The following is a 27,998-nucleotide window of genomic DNA, read 5'->3' as shown; positions in this document are numbered from 1 at the left end:
CTGCTGAGGCTGAGGAAGAATACATACATGGTACTGCTGGTAATGAAACTTAGAGTGATGACAGAAACTGAAACAATAACAGAAGGAAAATAATTACAAGAAATAAATCAAGAAATATTACCCAAAAAAAGCAATAAATATTGTATTTTTCAGATTTAATTTGGCACAACTTTAAGAGAGTTTACTAGTACATTCTTCTAAATGACTTGGCGGAATAAGGTATTCAATTTTATCTTTTATACCTTACCCAGGTGTTTATTTAAGCAACTATCTGACCTTAGTTTATTCAAATTCCTAAACTTCACACTCCTGTGGAGAAGAAAATGATACATCTCACCATGTAGCCATTTTTACTTCTAGTTTAGCTCACACTGAATTTTACTATAACGGGAATTGAAAAGTAATAGAAAAGCTTATTTTATTAGCTAAATTCCACTATCTTAAATGCGCCAGACAGAAAATGGAAAAATAATCAGACTAGACATAATATCTCTAGTTATGGCAAAAGGATTACCTGAACTAAGTGATGCTGCATGCCAATTCCTTCAATTTATTCAAACTTGATTTCATCTTTCAAATCTCGGATTCTACCTCTAAAAACAAAGCACTTCTACATTTTGCAGCTGCCGGGCAGCTCCGAACGAGCCTGAGAGGAGTGAACCGCTCGTGGTTCCGCGCTTCGAACAGGGCGCAATGGCCGGGGCACCGCGGAACCCCCGGGCCCACCGGCCGGAGCTCTCTGCTTGTGAGCGGCTGCCGGGCGGGGCTGAGCGGGACCCCAGCAGGAATCGCGGTCCTGACCGGGCACAGCCCCCGGCTGAGCGAACACCGGGCACGGCCCCGGGCTGAGGGAACAGCGGGCACAGGCTCCGGCTGAGGGAACGCCGGCACGAGCTCCCTCTCCCGCCGTTCCCGCGGCCGCCGTTGGGGGCGCTGCGGGGCTCCCGGGCCGGGAGCGCTTCCCGGCCGCCGCTGCGCTTCCGGGGCGCGGAGGCGGAACCGCGGCCGGGCCGGGGCCGCTGGAAGCGCGGCGGGGCCGGTGCCGCGGCGGCCTCGGGCCGATCCCCGATGGTGTCTGGCGGCTGCCGGCCCCAGACTCAGGATGGCGGCGGCGGGGGCGGCCGGCCAGGAGAAGCAGCTCGCTCCGACCCTTCTCAGTTTCTTCATCTACAACCCCAAGCTGGGGCCCAAAGAGGGAGAGGTACCGGGGGGATGTTGCACCCAGGGATGCGGGGAAGGCGCGGCGGTTCCTCCGTGCCCGAGGCCGGGCCGCAGCGTGTGCGGGCTCGGTGCTGTCCCTGCGGAGCGGCCCCGGACAAAGGCGGTCGCAGCTGCGGCTTTCCCGGCCCGCGGCCGCCGCATCCGTACCGGGCATTTGGGTACCCGCGGGGCTGGGTATGACTGCCGCCCCCATTGGGGTCTGGCACTGCCTCACACCGAAAAGAAATAGTAACCAGAGGTGTTGTCAGCAGCCCGGCGTATGTTGTAGATGGGGAGCTGGACAGTCAGCAACTGTTTTGCTGATGCTTTAACTTTGTCTAAAAATCTTTCTCGACGTAGCTACAATATGGTAGAAAGGTTACTGTTTAACTTAGTTACAGTCAAGTTACTACTAGTGTTTATTCGCCTGTGTGTCCCTTAGTAAGGAGAGTCAGGAAGCTCTGGTCTCTCGCTTTAGGTGTCAGCGTGTTGTGTGGTTCATGCTCAGCTTTAATAGTTCCTGAACAGAGCAATACTTACACGCAGAGCAGTGACAGGCTGAGGGGGCTGAGCCTGCCCTCAGCACTCTCCGGGTGACTCCGGCCCGGGGGAAGCTGTTTGTTCCGCTGGAGGATGAGGCGCTGTCCCGAGGGACCCAGCGAGCTGGGGACGGGGCCGGCAGGAACCTCTGGAGCTCAGCAAAGCCCTGTGTGTAGGGTGGAATGATCTGGCTCACCGTGGCAGGTCGGGTGGACTGGTTGGGAGCAGCTCTGCAAAACAGGATCAGTCTGTGAACAACAGGTCCTACGTGAATCAGCAGTGAGCGCTTGTGGCTGTGGGAGGGAGGGAGGGTGGCTCAGCAGGTCCAGCCAAGCCAATGCTTCCCCTCCGGCCAGCGCAGTGGGTGCTGTGCTCTTCCAGGGATTCCCAGAGTAGGAAAAATACTGGCAAACTGAAATAGCCTGGTGGAGAAGCCCTGAGTGAGTCAGGGGGTGCAGTCTGTGGGGTACCAGAGGAGCCTTTGATAGCTGCATTTGTGCATTCTGGAGGAGAGACAATGTGGAAAGGGGGCAGAGGACAGTCTCTGCCTGAAGGAAAGCAGTAGATGATGGAGTTTGGTTCTTGAAGTGAAAGAATGAGGATGGATGGAGGGAAATTCTGATGAGACAGAAAAAAAAAAATCTTCAAGGTGAAGTGATCTAACATCAGAGCAGGGCTGGAAAGTTGTGGGATTCCCATCTCTGGAGGTATTGAACACATGACTGTACAAGGCCTGGGGCAATCTGAGCTCCCTTTGAAGCTTGTCATGCTTTGAGCTGGCTTTGAAGCTTGCCTTGCTTTGAACAGGCCCAGAAGTAACTGGGCCTGTGATATCAATAGCCTTCAATTTACAAAGCCCTTTGACATATCATGGGATGTTTGGCTGCTTAAGTGTGTTTAATATATCTTTTATCCATTATTACAGAAATCCATTTTGGTACAAAATAAAATTCTGCCTATGTTATTAAGGGATTAAAAAAACAAACAAACCATGAACTCAATATTCTTTGATTTTGTTAAAATGCATTTGCTTGGATTCTTTTTTTCAAATTTTAGGAAGAAAAGAAGATTCTCTTCTATCATCCAAATGAAGTAGAAAAGAATGAAAAAATTAGAAATGTGGGACTGTGTGAAGCTATAGTACAGTTCACAAGGTAGGAATTCTGATTGCATGGGTGATTGTTTTGGCACAAGCACTGTATTTTAAATATCTCAGTTATATGTCTTCTTGTGAGTGTGTATAAATATCTGTATCTACTTATATGTTTTCTTTCCAGGACCTTTAGCCCAACAAAACCTGCAAAATCCCTACATACACAGAAGAACAGACAGTTTTTCCATGAACCTGAAGAAAACTTTTGGATGGTCATGGTACTTATGCACGTGATATGCACATTCCTAAAGCACCATCCTGCAATGTTCTCAATGCATTCTGCATTGTCTCATACCAGCCTGTTCCACTTCCTAGGTTGTACGGAATCCCATCATAGAGAAACACAAAGATGGAAAGCCAGTCTATGAATATCAGGAAGAAGAATTGCTGGTAATAATGAACTTTCCTTTTTTTAAAATGAGTTATGTTGTATTTTTGAGAGTACTTCCATCCAGAAATATCTTAGTTTAATTCTTCTTGAACTGCTGTTAAATTGATTTTACATGTATCTAAATCTATCTTCATAAATGGAAAAAGGGCAAAGTACTTTTCAGTGAAGTTTAAAGAAGAGGACAAAATAGAGAATTATCCACAGAACAGTTCAAGATCATTCAATAAACACTGGTGAAATATTCAGCTGTGAGACTTTCAGCTTGGAGTAGGTGAATATTTCTTAGGATCTGTTTGTTTAATTAAGTTCTTAAATCTATGTATTTTTATTAGGTGCCAGTATACATGTCATTACTTTCTTAAGACTGCTAGTAATATTTACTAATCTGGAAAACCAAAAAAGCTCATAACTATGATGGGATTTCTTGTCCAAGCTGCAGAATCATTATGTCTGTTGAATTGTATACAGGAAGGATATTTGGCAGAGTGGGATAACAATTAAAAAGCTGGTTGGTTATCCTGCCCCTGTTCTTTACAGTGTGCATTACTTTTGTTCCTCTCTGTGTCCTAAGAAAAGGATTGGAGTCCTAGGGACTCTATTTTGCCAGATAAAATGATCTCTTTTTGTTCTGGGTTAAGATCTCAGTCCCATAAAACCTGCTGTAGTGTCCCACATTCTTCAGCCTTTGATTTGGATGAAGAGAGCCATCAGAAAGAGGATCATTTTCACTGACCACTGGCCTGAGGGAAGGGCACTGTTTGTAACTGGAATCCTTGGCATGTGTTCTGAAGGTGCTTTTGGTACTAAATGTGATGGGGGAAGGGACTCCCTTTATTGAAATCATACTTTATAAATACAGAGACATTTCTAGATGCTGACTGACAATGCCATTTAGCTTTTCAGAGGTTGATTTCTCTGATTTGTGTCTTTGCTGGCTCTTTGAAAACACATTATGTGTAGCTCAGCCAAAATTCCTGTAATTCTGCCTCTGCTCGTACTGATGTGCTGCTCTCTTTCCTGCAGGACAAGGTTTATAGTTCAGTCCTCCAGCAGTGCTACAGCATGTACAAGGTAGGGTTAACACTGGGGGCTCAAGGCCTTTTACAAGACAAGAGCATGAGATAGTTCAATCACACATAAATTCTTGCCTCTGCTGCCATTTATACCTGGACTCTGCAAATTTAAATGATTTTCAGTAAAGAAGGGATACATTTGGATTGATCTGGAATATGTTAAGGAATGGGAGTTGTGTTGTAATCCATATTCATAACCAAGTTAAAAGAAATTTCTGTAAATGATTGCTCAATTAACTGATTATTTTCTCTTTAAACTGTTAGCTTTTCAATGGCACATTCCTGAGAGCCATGGAAGATGGGGGTGTGAAAGTGCTAAAGGAGAGACTAGAGAAATTCTTCCATCGGGTAAGACCTCATTTTTCAGGCACATACTGTGATTCTGCACTGGAAATAAAACACAAAAAAAGGAAAAAGTGGCAGCAATGTGACTATAAAACACAGGCAGTGGAAAAGATGTAGAGTCAACATAGAGTGTGTGGTTACTCAGTTTGTCAAATACTTCCTGCTTTTTCTGACAGAGTGGCTTCTTTCAGTGGAGTTGAACCACAAGTGTGGTTATGACTTGATGGAACAACTTAACTGTTGGATCTTTTTTCTGATGGAATTGTGTTCATTCTTTCAAAGTTCTGCTTTAATGTTTGAATTGGTTAGTGTGATAACAATTTGTACAGACCTATTTGATGACTGTTGAAGATTCATTGAGCTTAGAAGAAATTTGGGGAGGTCATCCAGTTCAGCCTCCTACTCAAGGGTAACACTGAATTTAAACTCTCCTGCCCAGTGCTTTGGGTGGTTGAGACCTGAAAATATCCAGGGGTGGAGATTCCACAGCCTGCATGCTTAAAGTCCTTTCATACTGTGAAATAGTGAATAGATGAATTTTTTAACTCCTCCACTCTACACCCACTATGTGGAATTAGTAGCCAATCCTAAGAAGGCTTCAGGAAATATTGCATGCATTGTAAGTAGTCTTCAGACTGTCATTTCATAGCTGATGTTTTAGTGAAAGGATAAAAGGCAAAACCTATTTTTCACATAAAGTAACTGACTGAGTAGTCTCATCTGTCACAATTTGGAGTTCCTACATGAGAAGTTTCATCACACTTGAAAAGTGCCTGCTCCCATTTTTCTTGTTTGCAAGCAAGGAAACAGGACTGCTGTCAACAGTTTGTACTTTTGTGGTATTGAGATCTGAGATAGTGATGGAGTGTAGGCATTGTGTAATGGTGTTTAAAATTTTGTTCTTTTAACAGATTTGTAGAATGGCACAATGCTGTGACAGTGCAAACAAAAGTACAGGCTTTGCTTGTGGACTTGGGGAGGGTCTTGCTTTTTTGTAAGACTTGTGGTAGACTCCAGAATAAACACCACTGGCACAAGAAGTACCATGGTGAGCCTGTGTGTGCTGCTGTCCAGACTAAATTAAAAGTAGACCTTTGCAAAAAAGAAAGTAATAAATTTTTATTGCTAAAACAGAGAGACTCACAAGCTGTGCCAGAGATCTGTCACCCTGTTGGTCTGTATTTCTTGTGGGCATTCAGGAATGTGAAGTGACTGTAGAGGGAGCCATTGGATAAAGCATCTTCCACAGACCACTTGACAGTGCATTTGTAATCTCTTGCTAAAGGTTACAGTCTATCAAGAAAGTGAGTAATGGAAATTATTTATTCCATTACACATTGAAAGCATCTGTTCCTATTTCTACAACTGAATCTGAAATTAAATATCGGTAAGATAGGCTTTGCTTGCTTATACTCTCAAAAGATCTTGAACTTTGCTTAAAAGCTGTTTTCATAATGATTAAATAAAAGCAAAGTGATGCCTGGAATCCCATTCATGCATTCACACATGGAATCACAGAATGGTATGGGTTGGAAGGTACCCCTAAAGATCATCTAGGCCAGCCCCCTGCTATGAGCACACATCTTCAACCAGAACAGATTACTGAGAGCTTTGTCCAGCCTGGCTGTGAATGTTTCTGGGGATGGGGCAGTCACCACCTCTCTGGGCAAGCTGTGCCAGTGTAGGAGCACCCTCATTGTACAAAACTACTTTCTCATGTCTAAGCTAAATTGAGCTTCCTTCAGTCCAAATACAAGTCTGTCCCCACATGAATGTGTCAGACAAGTAGCACTGGAAGGAGTGGATTTTTCTTTGATTTTTAGTCCAGATTGTTGGGGATTAGACTCAAATTTGTCCTTTAAATCTACACCTTGACAGTTTTCTGAATTCTAAAAGCCAACTGTCGTTGTTCTCTCAGTACTTGCAGACACTGCACTTACAGTCTTGTGATCTGCTGGATGTGTTTTGTGGAATCAGCTTCTTTCCACTGGATAAAATGACTTACTTGAAAATCCAGTCATTTATAAACAGGATGGAAGAAAGCCTGAATATAGTCAAGTACACTGCATTTCTCTACAATGACCAGCTTATCTGGTAGGTACTTCAGTAATTCTTTTGTGTTTCTTCAATTTCTAGTCCTATGAGTAAGTGCCATTATAGGGAAGCTTTTAAATTAGTGACAGAGTTGGATGAAAATGAGAAAACATGAGTCAGGCTACCACTCAGTAAGAAAGGCATTGGTCTGAGCTAGTTATGGAAAATGTGTGATCTGAACTGCAGCACAAACATAATTTGCTTCTTTTTCCCCACTGTGTTCTAGGAGTGGACTGGAGCAAGATGACATGAGAATTTTGTACAAATATCTCACGACATCTCTGTTTCCAAGGCACATGGAGCCTGAGGTAGCTGGGCTGGGGGTTTTGAGGGGCGAGGTAATTGGGTGTTTTTGGTCTTTTGTTCCTGTTTATCTGGTACTAAAGGCTAAAATACCAAAGAGGAATCTCTCTTCTCTCTGTTCTAAGCTGTTTTTCCCTGTATGTTCTTTTCCCCCTCAGTTAGCGGGAAGAGATTCTCCAATACGTGCTGAAATGCCAGGGAATCTCCAACACTATGGAAGGTAGGTCTTGTTTTACTGCCACCATCTACTGCTTCTTCCCCCCAGGCAAAGCATTTGGGAGGAGTGTGTGTGTTTTGAGTACATATTCCACACACAGTTCATTCCTGAGGGTCACACAATCGTTGCTGCAAATGTAAAACTTGACCCTTGGAAAAAAGAGAAAATGCTTCATTAACAGTACTGCAGATTTATTTTTCTTCCCATTGTTCTTAATGCACTGTATGACAAATTTGGGAATTGTTCCAGTCATTTCTTTTCAGTCAAGCTCTCCAGACAAAGGTGCAGTTTAATCTAGGATTTATCTATTTGTTCTTCCTCTGTACTCTGCATGTCAGTGAAGAATTCTGTACTTAAGCAAGTGGGCAACATTATTTTGCATAATTGTGGGTTTGGACATCCTTAATCATGAGAATTCCTAATTGCAAGTTTGGAGAACATCTGTTAAATTCAAAAATCTGAAATACAAGTATTCATCACATCTGACCTGTTGAATTATTTTCTAGGTTTCTTACTGGACCTTTAAATCTTAATGATCCAGAAACAAAATGCCGTTTCCCCAAAATATTTGTTAACACTGATGACACTTACGAAGAGCTTCACTTAATTGTTTATAAGGTATTACAATTTCCTCTGCAATTACTCCTCAGAATTAGGAATCATTGTGCAATGAATGTGACAATGATGTGAAATATTTAGGAATTGTATAGAAGGGTGTACTATAAGAGACAGAAAACTGGCATTTCTAGCAACAAGCTTTAAAGCTTGAATCCTCTTCTCCCCTCTCCTGTACCCTGTACAAAACAAACAATTATTTTGTTTTATTCAAACAAAATACCAGCCTTTAGTTGCTTTAGGTGATTTCATGCCTTGCTTTATATGGGATTAATCAATAAAACAAAAAATTTTTTGTTCTTACCTTAAATGGGAGATTCTTGCAGGTATCTTTGTATAAAGTGCATTTTTACCAAGTTTTATCTTTCCCCTACAACTTAAGCAGTTAATTGAATTTTAAAATCATAGCTGAATTTTTAAAATCATAGCTAACCTGAGGTGTGCAGGACTGCCAAAAGGTTATCCTATTGAAGTGTTACCTTTAAAAAGGATTTTTAAATCTCTTCTCACCTGTGTGCGACCTCTCTGAAGTATTGTCATTTATTTGACTCTGTTGTAAATGGCTTTTTTTGCTTTTGTTTTGTTCCAGGCAATGAGTGCAGCTGTCTGCTTTATGATTGATGGTAAGTACCTATTAGCATCAATTATTTGCCAAGACTTTTCTATGTAAAATACTTTGACATGAATCTTGTTTTACTCTTGAAAAATACTCATATTAATTTGTTATTTGAGTCTCTTTTTCGTGAGTGCTTTTATCAGTCCTTTATCTTTGTTCCAGTGGTTCAAGTAACTCATTTTACACAATAAAATGACTAAATACTGCTTCACTTAGCCATATTCAAATTCACCTCTGAGGTTTGAATTGTGGGAGAAATTTGTCCTTGGACTCTCACTGATGTTTTAAGAAAACAACTGCAGAAACTGTACCTTCAGCTGTGGGAAGAAAATCTCACCTCTGCCTTTTCTCTGCCTGACAGCTTCAATTCCACCCACACTGGAGTTTTGCAGAAAACTGGACAGCATTGTTGGGCCTCAGCTCACGGTGTTGGCATCCGACATATGTGAACAATACAACATCAACAAGAGAATATCAGGGTTTGTACCACACTTCTTTTCCTCATTAGTTGGTGAAATTTAGATTAAATGAACTGCTTAAATAATGAGCCCAAATTTTGAAAGCGTTAATGGTGTACTTAAAGCAATGCTTATCTACTTTTCTGCATCTTAAGTGTTTATAAAGTGCATGTTATTGCATATCTGGGTCTCCCTGAAGTAACAATAGGTGTTACTAATTTAGGAACAAATGTTTATTGTCTGGCTGAAATGGGAATTTTAGTGAGTAAGTTATTGGGTTGCAGTGGAAGCTTTACTGTTGAGGACTTTTCCAGAATTACTGCTTCTTGAAGTGTTGCCATGTATAGTAGGTGAGGAAAAAAGGTCTTTTATTTTCCTATTTTGCAGGACTAAGGTAATTACTTGAGGGGCAAAAAACAGTCAAAAGAAAAAGGATGCTAATGCTTTAGAAAATATCCTTCACTTAGAACTAGAGCTGACTTGCAATAAAATTGCATTTATTTTTTGGTAGATTTATTAGTTGAGGAAGCAAGAGCTGTAACCCATATGGCAACATAAAAGGAGTTCAACCAAAGATAGGTGTGTGAGTGAACTCTGTCTATGGTACCATCCCAAATCAGCAAAATCTCACAGGATAGAATAGGATGTGCTTGAAATTGTGCCAATCTACTAAATCATTAAACTTGGGGTTTTTAGATGTCATCTGGGACTGGCTTTGGCAGCTTTAACTCTTTAAAAGTTTAATGCCATGGTGTCCTGAAAACATGATACAGTTCCTTGACACTAATGCATGTGGGTGACAGAGAGCAGGGGTATCTGGTTGTTTGCTAAGGTGAGCAGTGTCATCACAGTATCTTCTCCTTCTAAATAATGCATTGCCTCAAGTACCAGTAGCTGCAGCCAGTTTTTGGTCAGTCTGAATGTGTTGTGACTTCTACAAAAAATTACAACTCTAGGTTTTTAATATTAACTTTGTACAAAAGGAAATGGAGGAAGACTGCCAAGGCAGGAGTTTGAAAATAGGCTCTTGCTTGGCCGACACAAATGATGTGGGGGGAAATCTAATTGCCTGGATCAAGAAAGAGTTTGTTCTCTTCGTTGTAACAAGTAACAAAAACATGAATAGAAGATGACTTATTGCTCAAATTAAAGACCCAGGATCCATTCAAATCAGCTTTGACTGGCATAAGGGAGAGCAGCAGGAACAAAATGGGGCCAGGAAAAAACAGCTCATTAGAAAAATGCAAATTAATTACTATTCTGAAGTGGGGCAAGGCCTTCAGACTCCCCTGTGTGTGTTTACTGGCAGCCTGAGTGGCAGAAGGGGAAATACTGGCTGGTTCTGCAGGCTTGGTTGTCTTTGTTTTTTTAAACTGTGTTAAAATGAACTTCAATCCCACAAGTCTCTTCAGTGTGAAGAGAAGTCCAGGCTGTGTAAGTTAGCTTTGCACTGGCTCACTACCCATTCTCTGGGAAGCCTGTGCTTATAGAGCATGCTGGTATTCACAAATCACTTTTTCTTTTTAAATCTTCCTAGAGCTGAGAAAGAACCTCAATTTAAGTTCATCTATTTCAATCACATGAACCTGGCAGAGAAAAGCACCATTCACATGAGGAAAACCCCCAGTGTATCACTTGCATCTGTTCACCCTGACCTCATGAAGATTCTCGGTGACATCAACAGTGACTTCTCCAGGTAATGCCTGACTGTTAAATAGTCTGGAACTCCTTCTGTCAAGCAGATTTTTTTTCTTTGCAAAGGAGTGGTCCTTTCCAGTCTTTTTGTTGATGGCTGGCTGTTCATGTTTGGTATTTTGTGCTGCTTAGAAGTAGTCCCATCTTAAAAAAAAAATAACAAACTTCTAGTGTCCTTTTAAACAAAAAATTAAAAGAGGGCCAGGGCCTCTATCAAAGAAAGTATCTCACCTATTGGAGGCTTCAGAGTAGTCATAGAAAATGGGATGGGAAGCACAAGAGTCTGTCTAATCTGGGAAAGCAGTGTAAAGGACAGGGACACCTGCTTCTGCCTGTGTCATTCCTGCCCTGACACAGCTGGTGGCTTCTAGGGGTGAAACAAAGGATGAAAGGCAAACCTTGCAGTTAGTGCAGCCCTGCTGATAGAGAAGATAAGTGCCTTTAGTCAGTGGGTGTCATGCTGCAAGGTGGGAGAGACCCTGTCACTAGAAAAGCTGAGAAAGAGCATGACAGTGCTGAATGATTGGGATGCCCCTAACTCTAATTAGCAACAAGCTGTTTTCCCACTATGCTTAAGGACAAGGTTTCCATTTTTCTATAAATGAAGAAAGTGTGTTTCATCATATTATGGAAGAACTGGGTTGGTGACAGCTTTATAGAAGATATCCAGTTGTTGAGCATAGTTTAGGTCTAGGTGTAACAGTTCTGGGAAAGCTCAGTATCACCAACCCATCTCCAGCTTTCAGTGTTTGGTCTCTGTGCAGCAAATCCTCATTCTGTGAAGTGTGTCCTTGCCAGAAAGGAGGAGAGGTGCTTTCTTCAGTGTTTTCACTGCATTGTTTGGCTAATGAAAAAATTACTGATTGACACATTTGGGCATGTCCTAAGCAGCCATTTCTGAAGCCTTCAACCTGGACTGAATGATGGCAAAGTTAGAACTGGTGTTTTCTTTGATACTCCACAACTACAGTTTCTGACATTGAGCTGTCCTAATGATTACACATAAAGTTGTTGAAGATGATCTTGCTGCCACCTTCTTTACTTTTTACAACTTCTTTCAGAGTTGATGAAGACGAGGAAATTATTGTGAAGGCAATGAGTGATTACTGGGTAGTTGGGAAAAAGTCTGACCAGCGAGAACTCTATGTTATTTTGAATCAAAAAAATGTAAATCTGATTGAAGTTAATGGTAAGGATTGTTTCTTATTACCTTTAAATACAGTTATTCCTAAAATATGTGTCCCTAGAGAAGTAATACAGCCCATCTCATGAGGAGTCTAGAGAGGGACTGATCTTTGATGGAGCTGCTGAGTTTGCCTAAGGTTTTACTCTGCCTACTACCAGCTGTGAAAGGACAGCATAAATATTCAGCAGGCATTCTTAATTATTAATCAGTCATTTTTCCTCCTTCAAATAATAAAGAACAGCGCTGTGAGCTTAGTTTAGGCATAATTTAAAAATGTATTCCAGCTGAGAGATGAATATATTTACATCTGTTTGTCAGTGATGCAGGGTTAGTTACTCACACATTGTGGCTGTCCTGTCCGTGATCCTCATCCATCGCTGTCTTGTTTCTAACGTGGTTCTGAGAATGATTTACTGGGACTAAGAGTGAGAATTAACATTAAGATGCAATAAGCTTTTACATTGCTATTTCTATAAAAATCTGTTTGAATCTTGCAGCAATGCTAGGGCTCTCCATTCTAACAGGAGGCAATGTGCTCCTGTTAGCACATCCTTCCCTTAGACAATGGGAAAGAATTCCTACCTTGCCAGGACCAAAGCCCAGCAGCATTTTAAAAAGAGGAATGAGCTGTGTAACTTGGCAATCTCTCTGTAACTGTATTTCAGCATCAAACCTGCCACAGAGAAACACTGAGTGAGTGTTTCTGTGCCTGATAAACCTAGGAAGTTTATCAGTCTACCAAATAACACAAAGCAAAAGTTTTGCAGACTTGATTTACCGTAACAGAATATCCTAATTCCTCCTTTCTTTGAAAAAGGGGTTATCATATACTTCCCTTAACTACATGTTAAGCCAAGTCTGCTGCTGTTGCAGTGTTTGATGAGAGGCCCAGCATTTACATTTAAACCACTTTCAGACAGTGGGAGACATCAAACTTGACTTTCTCCTACTGAAGAGAGAGTAATATTAAGTGTGTTTCTACATTAGAAACTCTTAGGGCTTTTTCTGTTTGATTTTTATTATATTCTCCATGACAATCCCCAGGGCTTTTCTTGAGGAGGTTTCTGTAAAATACAAGACTGATGGGGCTTTTTTGTTTTTTTTAACAGAAGAAGTGAAGAAACTTTGTGCAACACAGTTTAATAATATTTTCTTCTTGGATTGATCTGCAAAGGGCTGATTTATTGAAGATGTCAATGTCAGGCACTTGTTCAACATGAGAAGTTATTAGTCATATTATTGACTGGAATAATGACAATAGTAAAGCAATACTTGCTTTGTAAGAATCAAAATTTCTACTAAAATCTGTAAACTCTGACCATAAAATTTTTAAATTTTAAAAATGTTTATGTCCAAACTAATTAAAAACCAGTCTGAACTCATCTGTACCATTCCATTCTGATATGTTATGTGAATATTTTGCTGAAAAATAAAACTAATAATTGTTACACTTTAGAAACATCTGTGTTCATTTGCATTGTGTAACTTCCTGCCAGTTTACCCAAAACTGGTGTAAAAGGCTGCTCCCTCTGAAACCAGCAAGTGTTGTGCACACAGTTGAGCCATTCTTACAGCTTCCTACAACTGTGGGTCTTCTGGGGCTGTTTTGGTTTGGTTTTGGTTTTTTTTTCCTTATTGGAAGAGGACTTGCTTGAAGCTTCAGCAGTTCCCAGCAGAGGATTTATTTCTTTTTCTTTCTGTCAGCAGTTGCCTTGGTAGCTGTGGGCGCTGCCTTAGCCTCACTGCCTCGTGAGCTTTTTGTTGGTGAGGGTTCTCTCTTGGAGACCTCTTTTTTCAGCTGGAGATTTCTCCAGTAGAGCAGTGTCTCCCAAGATGATGAGGCTTCTTCACTGAGCCTGACACTCTCCTGTAAAGCAATTGCTTCTTTCTTTCTTGCCTCTTCTTCTTCTTCTTTTTCAGCAATAAGTCTGCATGAACAAAATTTGAATTTAAGGTACTGTAAGAGAAGGGAGAAAGGTTTCCACTGGCTAAGCAACTCCAGCTCTAGTCAGAGGATGAGCAGCATAAACAGCCACAGTGTAGAGAAGCAGAAAGTCTCTAATTACCCCCTCAAGTCCAAATATGTCTTAACTGCCTTTGCACAGAGCAAGAACCAAGTGCCAGGAAATACCAGAGCTAAGTTTGTAACCTGAAAGCAGCCTGGATTTGTTACCCCAGCCAGGAGCAGAAAGCACAGGAGTTACATTCTCTGTGTTACTAATGAAACCTGTGTGAGTGTGTTTGCCAGCTACAGTAACCTATATTACTTTCTTGAACACACTTCTCATTTTCAATTATTTTGCTAGTGGAAAAGAAAGGATAACAGTACTGCCAGACAAGATCCAACACTCACCTTTTCAGCTCCTCAGCCTGGATCTTTCTCAGCTCAGCTAATTCAGCATCCTGGGGTTTTTTTTCTTTTATTTTATCTCTCAGCACTATTTCACGCTCAAAAGCAGGGAACAACTTAGTTGTGAAAAAGATTTCCACCTGACACATCCAGAAACTACACAGCTCCTTTTGTTCATCTTTATCTTCTTTTGGTTCATCTGCAAGATGTAAATTAAACATGTTTATTTTGCAGGGCACTTCTATTTCAAATGTGTTTTGGACTACAATATTTCAGCTCTGACAGTGCAGAGGGAAGGTCTGGCCTCTGCATGGTACAGAGGATGAAAGGTGTGAGACACTTGGAACTGAATGGGGGCGGCTTCAGTGACCTGGCCCTGGGAATGGCACAAAAAGACAATGAACTCTCCCCTTTAATCCTGTGCTAAGAGTCTGCTGCAGTAACCTGATGACAGTTCAGTATCTGTGCCTCCTGTGCATGGGGGAAGGGATGGACAAACATGACCAGCTGAAAGGACACAGGGTGTGCCAGTGTCCCTTGTCATGTCAGGGAACAGGCCAGGCCCAGCTGATGGGCCCTGAACAAAACTCAGCCGTGTAACATTTCACCCCTCAGATTTCAGCTACAGAGCTGATGACTGCACAAAGATCCTTGTCTACCTCTGTCCTTGGATTTGAGTTCTGTAGCAGCAGAAAACATTGAACAAACACAAAAACCAACCCAGATGAGATCTGCTAATGAGCTGGAAGGAAGATGGTAGAGAAAACTACAACCCTCAACATTTCAAAGTGCTCTTACTGAACATCTCTCCTGCCTGAATGTTGGCCTGTCCTAACATAAGGCATCTTATCCCAGCTAGTGGTGGTGCACCATTAATAATAATTCTTATTTTAAGTAGAAGCAGCAGGACATGGCAGTAATACATTTTATTTGTCCAAGACACTCCACAGACAGGCTTGCCGCTTGAGCTTCTCATAGAGTAAATACAAATTACAGCTTATAGATGTCCTGCAAATAAAATGTAGCATTTTGAAATTGGGGAAACTTTGTGAGCCAGTACTTAAATATCTTATTTAATTTTGAAGTTTTACTTTATTTTTTAAAATATTTTAAATTTTTTAAAAATCTTCCTCCAGAATTAATGCTCATTTACTGCCCTCTTGTGACAAGCTGAAATCTGCCTATACAAATAAAACTTCACAATTCAAGAGCTACAAGAGATTTGTGTGTATAAGTCCTAAAACCATAGGATTGTTTTACCTATCAATTCCTTTTCTGGATAGGAATCTTCTTCTTCTTTTACATCCTTGTTTGGCATTGACCCATCATCTTTGCTTTCTCCAGGAGTTATGGGAAATGAAAGAAGAGTTTCTGATATTGCAAAGAAAGAAAATTAAAATTTCTCAGCCTTTAATCCTGTGCATGAAATTCCAAGTTTGATCTTCAGCACAAACAAATACAGGTTGTCATCTGCCCTGAAAGTCAGACCTGTGGTTAAAATACTTCTGAAATTATGAAAAGTTTGTTTCTAATGAAGGCACAATGCAGAGTTCAAGCTCCTGTTTCCATGCCCACATGAGTGGACAGAACAGGATAAATTAAGATTTAAAAAATATTTTTAATGAAAAAATGATAGCTTCTAATTAAAAAGCATAGAAAATTTAGAGAGTACAACTTAGCCAGCCATCTGTGTACAGCAGGCATGGAAAGCTAAACTTAAACTTTGTCATAATTGCCAAGCTGAATGGAGCTGCTCTCCGTAACTGCAATACATCACCTGTTTCCATGAGCAGCTCCTGTTTAATTGTTTTGAAAGTTGCAGAAAAAGTGAATCTCTTCAAGCCCCTTTATGGTTTTACAGTCACTTTATACAGTACTCACCCAGTAGAGAAGGTTGAGGAGCAGGCTCTGTGTCTTCACCAGGTCTCGGTGGCTGGCAAGAAGTTTTAAACTCAGTTAATGAATGTCTGGGCCTGTGTTCAAATCCCAAAGTGAAATCCCAAGTCCCTTTGAGTTGTGCAAATTCCCATCTCCAAAGCATTCTGCCAGCCAAATGCATCCTGCAATCATGCTTATCTCAAGATATTTCTATTGTAGGAGTGTTTTACCTTTTCAAGTATTTCCAGGTAATACTTTCCCCTCAATACCAGCCAGGCCAGTAGGATTATCCTATTTCAGAGCTAGGGAAAGACAGCACTACAGAAAATGAAAGCTCCTGTTCTTTGAGCTGTTCTCTGTTCTTACATGTTGCTCTACATATTGTTCATCTATTGTTCATCTGCTCCTGAGTGCAGAGCTCAGCTGCCTGGGAAATGTCATCATTTATGTCTGTACCAATTATACTTCTGCTGCACTAATGAAATGTAACACAAGAAACATTTTAGCCTCAGAACATTTAAATTAAGATTTTCTTTTTCTTTTTCTTTACTGTTTTAAGTGGACCACTTCACTGTGCAACTGTGTCACTGCTTGCAGTGATGCTGCAAGGGAATGGGTGCACAGGGTGGGAACAACTGGCTAAAGAATGGGAAATGGTGGTGTACAGTGGCACAGAGGCTGTGAAATTATGTTCGTGAATACTCCTTGAGTTAATAACAATACTTTCATCTTGTGTATAATTCCAAATAATAACAATTCTAATTCATGTCTTCAACTACTCTGTATATACAAATTGCACCAGTGTCACAGGCAGCATCTCACAACTTACAAAATCCTTATTCTGAAGTTTAGCAAAGAGAAAAAGAGGACAGCTCAACTGTGGGCAAACAGCAAGGCTTGCTACATACAACAGCTGGCATAAAAATGTCATTTTACAGGACAATTTTAGACATTCAGCTTAATGCAAAAGAGAAAAATCTTTCACCAGCCAACCAATCTGTCAGTTCCCATTCAGAAGTACTCTATGTGTATTTTCAGTAAAATGTGCAAATGTGTTAAAACTGTCCACACTGATGTTAAAATTTAAGGTACCAACAAACAGAAAAAGCAGAAAGACCCAATCAAGAATTTGTTTATGCAAAAAGGGGAAATTGGTTTCCATGGTGAGGAAACAGAACATTTTCAGGGCCTGACTTCACTCTCTCAGTGGACACATAACAACATTGAGCAGGTCTGCATCTGCTTTACCTGGGGTGGAGCCTGTTCTGTGAGAGGCACAGCTGAGGTTTCGTTGGGGACCTCCTTGATTTCAAAGCTACTTCTTTTCTTATTATCTTCAGCTTCTTTCTTCAGGACCATATCCTCAGTAACATACACCAATGCACATTCAAGAAGAGATTCAAAAAATTCCAGAAAAACCATCTAGAGTAAAACAAAGGCAGTGGTAAATTAGTTAATTTTTACAAAATCTCTTCATTAACAGGCATATGTACCTGAGCAAGCAAAGAACACAGAAGTGGCAGTGAAGTCCCCCTGGCTTCATTCATCTAGTCAAACATCCCTTTGTCTGAAGAAAAACTGAAAACAGACAAAGCTCAAAAAATTCAGGAGAGGATATGATGTGTTACACTTTATACAAGTCATATTGAGCTCAAGCACTGCACTGATTTTTGTTCTATCTGGAGCTATGAGAAATTTCTCTAACAAGTAACTCACAACTACAGCTGTTACCTAAAACATCATATTTTAATTGCATGGGATGCTGCTAGAAACCTTGAGTGGGTTTATAATGGATTCCTTAGTAAGACTTTCACTGTGTGTTCAGTTTATCAGATCTGTTCAAAACAAATTCAGTTATGCCATTTACAAGAGGCTGTTGCTAGGTAAGAGTTAATTCTTTAAGGGTGAAACCCTCTGTGCTAGGCCAGTTCTCAGGTAGCACAAGAGTCTTCTTCATTCACTGAGGTGGCAGCACCTCACATGTCACTAATCAGGTTTCTTGCATCACCAGATTTTCAGGATCAGTGGGTTCACATCTTAATTACTGATCCACCTTGCCAGCCCCAGTGCAGTGATTAATCCCTCTGTGATCACTCCATATCCACAGTGTCAGGCAGCTCCCCAAGGACAGAACTGTCACTACCAGCACCCCACTGCAAAGGGGATTTCCCTGCCTGGATTATGGCACTCCTAAGACCTTTCTGAATGGTCAAGTATGCTGAGACTGTGCTAAGATGAGGTACTTAAGAAAAACTGCATTTGCAGCAGTTCTTAAAAGCAATTTTAACTGTTCCTGCAGCAGTTGTTTTATTTTCCATACATACCTCCAGCTCCAGGTTGACACCATAGATGTCAGGTACAGAGGCACCAACTTTGACAAGTATTTCCAGAACTATTGGAGCAGTTAATTGTTCACTGAGAAGTTTAAAATCCTGGGTAAGAATAAATATCACATGTTAACAGCACTTAAGGCATGCCCCACATGGACCTCATCTACCTCCTTTTCAAGCCTTTGCCAAAATTTCTAGATTTCAAATGATACTTCCACTTTTGTAATTAACAGCAGAAATTCTAGTCCTATTGAAGCCAATGGGAATTTTCCCTAGATTGCAAAAGCAGTGTTACAAAAGAACTTGAGAAAGCTCATAAACAAAAATACAAAAAAATTACAGTTTTGCCATCCAATCTTTTCTTCGTGAAAATGCTCAGATTTATAAAGTGAAGCACCCCAACCCCAGGCATACCAGGGGCAATTGTTCTCTACCTTCATAGTAATCTTGATCTGTCCCCAAATTACTGAATTTTAGTAAAGAATCTCATGCTTCTCTTGTAGTAAATACATTATTGAAATGGTTTATGGTGTTATTTCAATAGCTGTCAGTCTTTGACTTCTAACAATAGGACATGTTCATATATATATTTTATAGATGGGGAAGAGGGAGACACAGTGGGGATCAGAAAAAAATATTTATATTCCCTTAAACACATCTGTCTAGGATTTGATAAGAGTAAAAAATTACAATTCAAATCCTGAAAACGTGCATAAATAACAGTAGATAACAGAAGAACAACTGTTCCTTTACTGCTCCTTGGACAGTTTGCACAAATAACCTCACTCCCGCTTTTTCAACTGAGCAGAAGCCACAGGGACTATTTTAAAAGGTTCATATAAACTGAACAAAGAAAGCACATCTAATCACACAAAACAGAACAAAATGAGATTATTACATCCAACATCCAGAGGAATTGCCTCAGCTTCACTGTGGAGTCAAATGGAGGTCTGGGACATGGTCTACAAAAATCTCCATATATTTCCCAGCATTTCTCAAGGTAGTTCATGGCAAAAGATGAGAATTCTCCACCAGAATATAAGATACCTAAAATGAATTGGGAAAAAATAACATTAACAATAAAACTGCAATGCATGTGATACTAATTAATGAATTCTGCAGAGAAGAAATAGCATTGCTTACCTTGGACACAACAGGCAGAGGGCAGAACATTCCTGGACATCATTTCTAAGAAACACTTCTGCAGATGAGGAACTTCATCTCTACAGTTGAAACAAAAACTCTCTTGTCTGGGAAGATTCAAACTGATTACACTGAAATAAATTTCACTAAAAGATGAAACTTACTTGTACTTTTCATGATAGATATGAAATGCCAGGTGAACAAGGTAGCATACAAATGTTCTGAACAGTACTCTACCACTTGGATCATGGATGTCCTTAGGTGATTGATCACCTGAAAAATTTTTAGAAAAACAAATTTCTACTGTTTATACTGTACTGTATATTAAAATGCTTATAGGCATATTGATTTGTCAGCCCTTCTTACCCTCTCCATCTGCACCCCTCACAGTGTAACAACACTCCCAGAAATCTCACACCAGATAATGCAGCACTTCCAAACAAGTTTCAAGGGAGAACTGTCCACCTGTAGCTGCATCTTGGACAATTCTCTTTCCAGAAATGCATCCACTCAGCATATACAGCAATAAAAGGGGATTCAAAGTTGGAGTTAAACCCTTCACATACTAAGGACAGGGCAGGTCTAAAGGGATTTGATTGATGAACTGGCTCTATGGAAGACCAAAAAATACTACATGCAAACCAAAGTTAAGAACACTGAAAAAAAAAAAAAATTTCTCCTACTTCTCTCTCAAAATTCTCTCACTCTCTCTTAAATAGTAATGGCAAGACCAGGGGTGAGTACATATTTTGAACAGATGGATCTCCAGTGCAATTTTTTATGTCGTATTTTATTTTCTATTTTCTCGCCTAAGGACCAGAAGTGCCCAGGGAAGTGTAAATTGATCCATTGAGAACTCACAGGCACAGAGGAACTGACTCAGGACCACAACTCCCAGAGCTGAGCTGCCAGGAGAACTCGCCCTCCAACTCTGCCCAGCTTACCCTGCTCACCAGGAGTACAAACCTCTCAACACTCGATCTATTTCAGTGAGAGTCACAGAGCAGAGATGAAAATTGCAGTCCTTCAGAAACCTCCAAAACTGCAGCATAGTCATGTTGCAAGTGTTGTCACAAGAAGCACAGCCCAAGGTACTGTAGAAGTAGTAGGCTCTTCTCAATTTTGAAATATGACTCAATACAGCCAGTTCTATCTAAATAAAGCAGGATATGTTTTCAGCATCATCTCAAAGCAAGAAGAGACCAGTTTGTATTGATTCTGTAACTGGGCAGATAATTATTTGACCTTGTAACTTTGCATATCCCTGGCTAAGAGTTCACAAAAGCATTACTCAAAAGTAATGCTTCAACTCAGAGGGTTTTGGTGACTGATACAAACAAATCATCCTCTATCAGCAGACAAACCTCAGAGTAGCTAAAGCTGGTTGCTCCATGCCCTTCCAGATATGTTAGCCGATTTTTAATTGGCCTTTTTTAGTGGAAGCTCAGAAGATGCAATATTGTCTATTCATTCTTTTTGCTTTTCTGTTTTCATGGCTTTCAGATTTTCAAATAATTGTTTAATAGAAAGAGTTACTTTAACACAAATAAACCAGAAATAAAATAGTATGAAAAACAATGCAGGGGAAAACTGAAAGTATCAAGCAGTAGACTTATACTTTTTGTGATTCATTCTCTCTGTCTTCCCTTGGGAAGAAGGCAAGCAGTGATGATACATCCAAATCAAGATCTGATCCCAGAACAGAAATCTTTCCCAAGGCATTAACGACTGCGGTCCTTTCTATCAAACAAATAAAGTAAGTTAGAACAAACTAAAACAAAGCTCAGTATACACACACAGAAAAACAAAATGTGTATTATTCCTTCTTATATTACTGACTTGGAACAATAGATTCCTTCACAGTAAGAAGTAGAGATTTCACAACCAACAGCAGAACAACTGAAGAGCAATTCTGTCAAATGAACTCCGAACCAAAAGAAAATGCAGACATTAAAAAAGCTGTGAAACTTTCACACAACAGTTTCACTCATTACAAGATGTGGTGTGGATGTGCCACTTCACTCCATGTCACTCACAGAAACACAGCATGGAAGCAAAAGCCATGACTCCCATTTCTATCTAAATTCTTTGAGGAAATATGTCTGGTCTTTGAGTATGTACAAACAATTTCATATTGTACTAAAATGGAACAACAAAATGTGAACTAAGTAAAATTTGTTTTGTTAAGCTGCTCACTAGTGCCAAAATTCTTTCTTGGGCTAGTGGCTCTCCGGTTCTTGGCCTTCACAGCAGAGCCTTGACGAGGAGGCCTTTCCACAAGACGATCATTCTCAAACTCTCTTTCCAAACAAACACCACTCTTGAAGACAAAGATGCCCTACAGACAGATTAATTATAATATAAATATAAAACAAGGATTTATAAAAACACCAAACCACTAATTCTCTCAGTCAAATTTCCTTTTCAGAATCTTGGCTAAAATGCAATATATGAAATAAAATTCAGCAAAATAATTTTTCCTACTGTCTTTTATAATGCATTTTGTCATCTATTAAATAGGTACACTGTTGGGATAAAGAACTGACTATATATCTGTTTGATTTTGAAAAGTATTTTTCCCCCACACAGAAAGACTTGTTTGTACTCCTTAGATGCATATGTGGCACTCCACTCAGAGTTTTTTCAAAAGTCTGTTTTATGAGAGGTTTCAAGAACTTCTCTGTGCAAGGACAGCTTGAAATCCACTAGCTCACACTGGAAGTGTGAAATTCTGACCAACCACTGCAAAACCCAAGATGCACCTATCGAACTGAAAATCTCCACAGTGAAATATATGTCTTTGTATACCCAAAATATATCTAATCACAGAGTCAGCCTGTGTCCTTGGAAGGACTCCAACTGCTTTCAGTGAAGTCTCTGCCCTTTGTGTGGGGATTCCATCCACACTGCAAACTGAATGAAGTTTGCTGTACAGAAATCTAGAGATCCACTTATCCAGAGCAGGACAGTTTGCTCTGCTGCTATCTGTAGTTCTGCCAATACTCACCTTGCCATGCTTCTTGTTATGTGCCCATTCTCCACTGTACATTGTTCCATCAGAATAAAGAAATGTCCCATGGCCATGGCGCTCCCCTTTCACAAAATTCCCCGAATATTCATTCCATAGGGAATACTTAGACAAGTCCATTCTCTTAAAAAACCATGTGTGCAGGCCAGAACCATGCTGAAAAAAAAAAAAAAAGTGTGCTTAAAAAATAGATCCAGACTTTGGCAATTCTCTGAAATAAAATCCCCCAGCTGATGGCTGCAGCACCTCAAAGCAGGGACAGAAGGAGATCCTACAAAGCTGCACGGGAGAAGCACCCAGAGGATGCACTGCATCAACACATACTTGAACAAGCTCTACCAGGGACTCCTAAATTTTAAGCAGAGTGAAAAGACAGAGCAAGTAACCCACCTTCTTTTTGAAACAGAATAATAAATGGAAGGAACTGAAAGTGACACAAAATTGTCTCCCATCATAAAACTTTTCCAAGAGGGAACAGTGTGGTCTAGTATTTTACAGGTGACTCAGAAATAAACTGCCACATATACCTACTGCTGAAGTCATTGCTCAAGCTAAGTCAGAAACACTTCTTTAACTTTTTTTTTCCAATTGAAAAATGTTTCTATTTTCCACTAGGGAATGAAATTTTGATTTTATAAGACTAAATCAAAATCCTTTAACAATTTGAATATTGCTAACATAAGAATCAATTTACAATAAAGAACATGGTTTTTTATCTCAACTGGCAAACTCAACTGGCAAAAATCATACAAAGTTCCTTTGATATTGCACAAAACTCCCTCTTTAGCTTTTCAATAGAGTAGTGGACAGATGCTGAACTAAAGAAGGGTTTCTGGGGAAGAAGTTATACCTGCAGGCCACACTCCCACTCTCCTTCATACTCTTGGTTATCTGCCAGCCATATCATTTTTCCATGTCCATGTCGTAGATTTTGCTTCCACTGACCAAAATACGTATTTCCAGATCTGTAGCTGCAAAAAACCAATAAAAGTTAATTCATACTAAATTCTGTGCTGATCTTATGGAAGATTTATGTGAAACCTCATTGCTAATAAATTTATAATTTATTAAGGTTAAATATAAGCATTAAATTGAAAATTGACTCACTATGACATGGACACAGAGGTTTTATTGTAGCCACTTTATACCTCCTATTTTTAATTTAGAAATCACTCAAAGTATTAACCAGCTCTTTTTCCCAAAAATTCTTTGCCATAGCTATTAACAATATTTGTTTACATATGATTCTACAGATAAGTCATTTATTCATTAGGAGCCTTATCTGCTCAAATCAATCAAGTGTGTTTGCTGAATTGTGGTTTACCAAAGCTGATTTGGGACTTTGTCTTAAGCTATTGTTTTGCGTGAATGGTCAGTAGAAATAAAAATAAACTTCTAAAGGTCTGTCTTGTTACCATAAAGCACTTTGTACATTTTTTATTCAACTGCAGAAGGTACATACTACTACAAAATGACAGCATTTGTATCCACTTTAAATAAAAATAAAAACTGTTGAGGGTAAGAAGTGCTATCATATTTACCGTCTGAATCCCCATCCTTCTCTGACATTATTTACCCAATCACCTGCATACCAGGAGGTCTGTTCTTGATCATAAAAAATTTTACCCTGAAACAAAGAGCACAGTCACTTTAAACACCTAAATATTCATCTACCTGAATAAAACACATACAAATAATATGACGCTTGTAATCATGTTCTAATACTTGGGGTCCCTTTGACTCACTGTACTGAAAGCAGATGAAGGGATAGAATTAAATAAAGAAAGCAAGCTCTTTTGATTAATATTAGGTGAGACCTTAGAAAGCACCAAATGTTCAAAAGAAAAATCCTATTACATTACATCAAAGGCTACCATTTTTTCAAACCTCTTGGAAATACTTTAAGAGAGCTAACCCTGGCATCTTAATTACAGTACTCAGTCTGAGGTAGATGAGTTTTCTGACCCATCCAGTCTTTTCCTTCCAACAGTATGGCTACAGTATTAACTGTATTCACAACCTCACAAAAGCTCCCTAGAAAAACAAATCTCTACACAGCATAACACCATGCAACAGAGCAAAACCTTTGCACAGTAACACTTGCTGTTCCTGAAGGAGCCCATGCTCTCATTTAGTTCTTACTGACCTTTCCATGTCTTTTGCCATTGCACCAAAAACCAGCGTAAAAAATGGGATGAGTACCACTCCTGAAAACTCCATATCCATGCCTAAGTCCATCTTGGATTGATCCTTCATAAACAGTGCCATCATTCCAGGTATAACGGCCACAATGCGTGGGCATATTCTTAACAAATGTTCCCTGAAAGATTAAATGACAACATTCAAATCTAAGACTCTGTTTCCCAACCTTCTGGGACAAGTCAGGCTTGTAACTGAAATCACTGCCACAGCTCTGCATTTTCCACTTCCACTGCACCAATTACTGCAACTTATCTACTCTCCTTCAATTTGCACATCTAACTGCGTGGAACTGTGTTCAGTTATCACTTAAATTGTACTTTACCTCATACTTCACTCCATCAGCCCATGTGTAAGTCCCTTCTCCATTCATACGCCCTTCAGAAAACAGACCCTTCAAAATGAAGAGAATAGCATCACTTGCAGATTTATTTACTCTTACCCCAGCTGAAGAGTAAGTACAGTCACCTACAGTGACTGTAAGATTTTAAAAGAATTAACTCCCCTCCAATTACTAGTTTCAAATCAAGAGTTTTAATGCCAGAAACTAAACAGAGCTTTCAATGCTTCTCAGTGCTCTTGAGAGAGAACTTACTCTGCTAATTTTTAATAAACTTATACACTCACCTTGTATGTATTTCCTCCCTCAAAACATATAAATCCTTCGCCCTCATAGAATTCATTAACTTGTTCACCTTCATAGCTACAAAGAAACCAAACTAAAGATGAAGATTTCAAGTCACTGCCAATAGATCTAAATCACATAAACAACCATATAATCACATAAATGATCATAAATGACCTTTGATTTCCCATGGTCTACACACAGGTCAGCTGATGCACTTTGTGTAGAACAATGAACAACAAGAAAATTTTCAATTTTTTGAAACTTCCTTGTAACATTCCACATCATTGTTGTGTTGCCTCAGACCCATAATTCCTTCAATTAAGAAAAAACCCCACATTGGTAGTATTCTCTATCTTACAGTCAGGCATGCTGGTATATGACACATTAGATATAAACATCACATTGAAATACAAAAGGATTTTGTTAACATTGCCATTCACCTGCTTCCTCAGTTTAGGACATTCTGAAGAGATATGAGCAGCTTTAAGCATTAAAAGGCAGCAACAACTAAGATTACATGATATATTTTCCTTCACCAGTTATCTGTATACTTTAACAAAACTTCACTTAAGGTGAACAAGCTAAAAGAATGAGGGTTTTGGCAGGCAGAGAGCACCAGCAGCACTCTAGGATGCAGGAAGGCAGCAGAATTCCACATGTACATCTCCTAAGTGCCACTGCTACCAGGTCTGAATAACCTGATTCTCTGCCTCAAATCAGTGCTTGTAAGACACTGGCTACAGCAGAGATACTTAAATGAGAGTTCTTGACTTCACTGCTGTATTTGTAACAAGTGTACCTTTCAACAATCACTTGAGCAAGGAGAGGCTCTTCGTGGAACCGGGGAACAGGGGGGACTGGTGGTTCCTCTGCCACTGGCTCTTCATCTGGTGCCTCTGGAATTGCCGGAGTGTCTTCGCCCAATGAGTCACTTGGCAAATCTCCCAGAGTTGTTAAGCTGCTATCAGTTGGGGTACCTAGAGATTCTTCTGACTTCTCAGCAGCTGACTTCTTACCATCTTTCTTGGCATCTTTCTTCTTGCCATCTTTCTTCTTGCCTTTTATCATAGCTACTGAATTGTCTCAGTGTGTATTTCCCTTGTGAAAAAAGAAAATTTATTTCTGTCTAACGTACATGTTTTTAACCTATAAACTAGTTAAATAACCTAAAACACAGATAACTACCAAAAAAAAAAACCAACAACCAACTCAAAAAACACCAAAACGCCAGTATTTCTGTGATTAATATAAATGCATGTATTAAAGTAATCTCTGTAACAGCAACTCCTCAAGCCAGTGGTGTCAGCTTGTGGTAGGCAGGCCACAAGGTTAACAGGGAGCAATGTCTGTGAATTACCTCCAAGTCTTCCATCAAAACCACTGTGATGGAAGTGTTATCAGTAGACCTGCTTTTGCCACACGGAGATCTCCATCTTTACCTGATTTTTAGCTATTAATTACATTGAAAAGTTGAAAGCTGTTCTTCAAAGATATGCATTCGGCAAGTTCTGGGAAGTTACACCTGCACTACTATTACTGCTATAATTTGCTTCCAAGTTATGAGTTGCAGACTGAACCACAGCACAGCATAACCACCACATCCTGCAGTTATTTTGCCAGTTGAGAGCTACCTGAAGGTTACAGGACTGCCGGCACAGCTGCAATGCTCGCAGCCGGGTATCGCCGCTTGGTAGTGCAAGAACCCAACCTGCGAGTGCCGCAGCGGCGGGGCCGGGCACGGACTGCCCCAACCGGCACCGGCACCCGAGCGGGGAACGGCGGGGCCGGGGCTGAGCCCTTACCGAGCCCTCTCTGAGGGGCAGCGGGACCTGGCCGGCGCCGAGCCCTTACCGAGCCCTCTCTGAGGGGCAGCGGGACCGGGCCGGTACCGAGCCCTTACCGAGCCCTGTGTGAGGGACGCCAGGACCTGGCCGGTGCCGGGCCCCTCTCTCCCGCGCAGGCGCAGTGCGAGGCGCTGCCGTAGCCATAACAACGCGGCCGCCGCGGGCCCGGGCCCGGCCGCGCTGGCTCCCGCACGGGCGGAGCGGGGCTGCGGAACCGCGGTCCGCACGGACACGGACACGGACACGGACACGGACACGGACACGGACACGGACACGGACACGGACACGGACAATCTGCTGAAGGCTCCTGGCCACAGCCGTGCCCCGTACCACGGACATGGCTCTGTCACGTTGCTCGGAGAAGCGGCGCGGACTGGAGGAACAGCAGCAGCATCATGGCCACAGCTCCATCAGCGGCAAATGGAGCGTGAAGGGAACACGATACATAAACACAGATTTCTTAGGTCAAATCTTGGTCCTAAAGAACTGGAAGAGCGTAGCTACCCGTTTTAATGGATTCTGATTCAAACAGATAATTTTCTGCCTGTTTTGATTTTACTGAGATAGAATTTGGACTGACCTAACTGGCAGTGCCAGCTTTTTTTCCCATTCATTATCAGAAGAAGAATTCAAGAACTTGTTCTTGAAAAACAAGTTCGGAATTTGGAAGGCAACAATGCTAATAAAAAGTAATTATGCCAGACTAATAATT

The 27,998-nt window shown here is 40.6% G+C and overlaps 2 protein-coding genes across 2 annotated transcripts; one reads left to right on the top strand and one right to left on the bottom strand.

Moving 5' to 3' along the window:
* The first annotated feature begins 1,017 nt into the window (after window positions 1-1,017).
* CCZ1 (CCZ1 homolog, vacuolar protein trafficking and biogenesis associated) lies at window positions 1,018-13,084 on the top strand. The gene is made up of 15 exons (XM_054270807.1): window positions 1,018-1,201; window positions 2,797-2,894; window positions 3,018-3,111; window positions 3,209-3,283; window positions 4,308-4,355; window positions 4,622-4,705; window positions 6,621-6,796; window positions 7,023-7,104; window positions 7,258-7,319; window positions 7,823-7,934; window positions 8,521-8,554; window positions 8,909-9,026; window positions 10,543-10,701; window positions 11,762-11,889; window positions 12,996-13,084. Exons 1-15 carry the CDS (start codon window positions 1,103-1,105, stop codon window positions 13,049-13,051), a joined length of 1,425 nt encoding a protein of 474 aa, XP_054126782.1. The 5' UTR covers window positions 1,018-1,102; the 3' UTR covers window positions 13,052-13,084.
* LOC128933737 (radial spoke head 10 homolog B-like) lies at window positions 13,025-27,426 on the bottom strand. The gene is made up of 20 exons (XM_054270806.1): window positions 27,343-27,426; window positions 26,242-26,540; window positions 25,442-25,517; window positions 25,140-25,208; window positions 24,762-24,935; window positions 24,157-24,242; window positions 23,466-23,586; window positions 22,595-22,771; window positions 21,784-21,925; window positions 21,206-21,327; window positions 20,554-20,740; window positions 19,752-19,860; window positions 19,588-19,667; window positions 19,343-19,491; window positions 18,439-18,546; window positions 17,363-17,536; window positions 16,118-16,169; window positions 15,497-15,607; window positions 14,240-14,435; window positions 13,025-13,814 (listed from the first exon to the last, which is right to left on the bottom strand). The coding sequence occupies exons 2-20, from the start codon at window positions 26,508-26,510 to the stop codon at window positions 13,568-13,570; spliced, it is 2,649 nt and encodes an 882-aa protein (XP_054126781.1). The 5' UTR covers window positions 26,511-26,540; window positions 27,343-27,426; the 3' UTR covers window positions 13,025-13,567.
* Window positions 27,427-27,998: the final 572 nt, after the last annotated feature.

Source organism: Melozone crissalis, unplaced genomic scaffold (assembly GCF_028551555.1).
Source record: "Melozone crissalis strain CALT ecotype California unplaced genomic scaffold, PUWL_Pcris_2 ptg000012l_1, whole genome shotgun sequence".
Taxonomy (NCBI): domain Eukaryota; kingdom Metazoa; phylum Chordata; class Aves; order Passeriformes; family Passerellidae; genus Melozone; species Melozone crissalis.
Note: the sequence above shows the minus strand (reverse complement) of the source record. Positions and strands in the feature narration are given on the sequence as shown.

Bases quoted from the DNA above. Each gene is read 5' to 3' on its own strand.
- LOC128933737 (XM_054270806.1), bottom strand. From the start codon at position 26,510: ATGATAAAAGGCAAGAAGAAAGATGGCAAGAAGAAAGATGCCAAGAAA. The intron at 24,936-25,139 runs GTAAAGTACAAT...TTAATCTTTCAG, and splicing joins CTGATGGAGTGAAGTATGAG to GGAACATTTGTTAAGAATAT. The intron at 24,243-24,761 runs GTCAGTAAGAAC...TCTTTGTTTCAG, and splicing joins ATGGCAAAAGACATGGAAAG to GGTAAAATTTTTTATGATCA.
- CCZ1 (XM_054270807.1), top strand. From the start codon at position 1,103: ATGGCGGCGGCGGGGGCGGCCGGCCAGGAGAAGCAGCTCGCTCCGACC. The intron at 2,895-3,017 runs GTAGGAATTCTG...TTTTCTTTCCAG, and splicing joins GCTATAGTACAGTTCACAAG to GACCTTTAGCCCAACAAAAC. The intron at 10,702-11,761 runs GTAATGCCTGAC...AACTTCTTTCAG, and splicing joins ATCAACAGTGACTTCTCCAG to AGTTGATGAAGACGAGGAAA.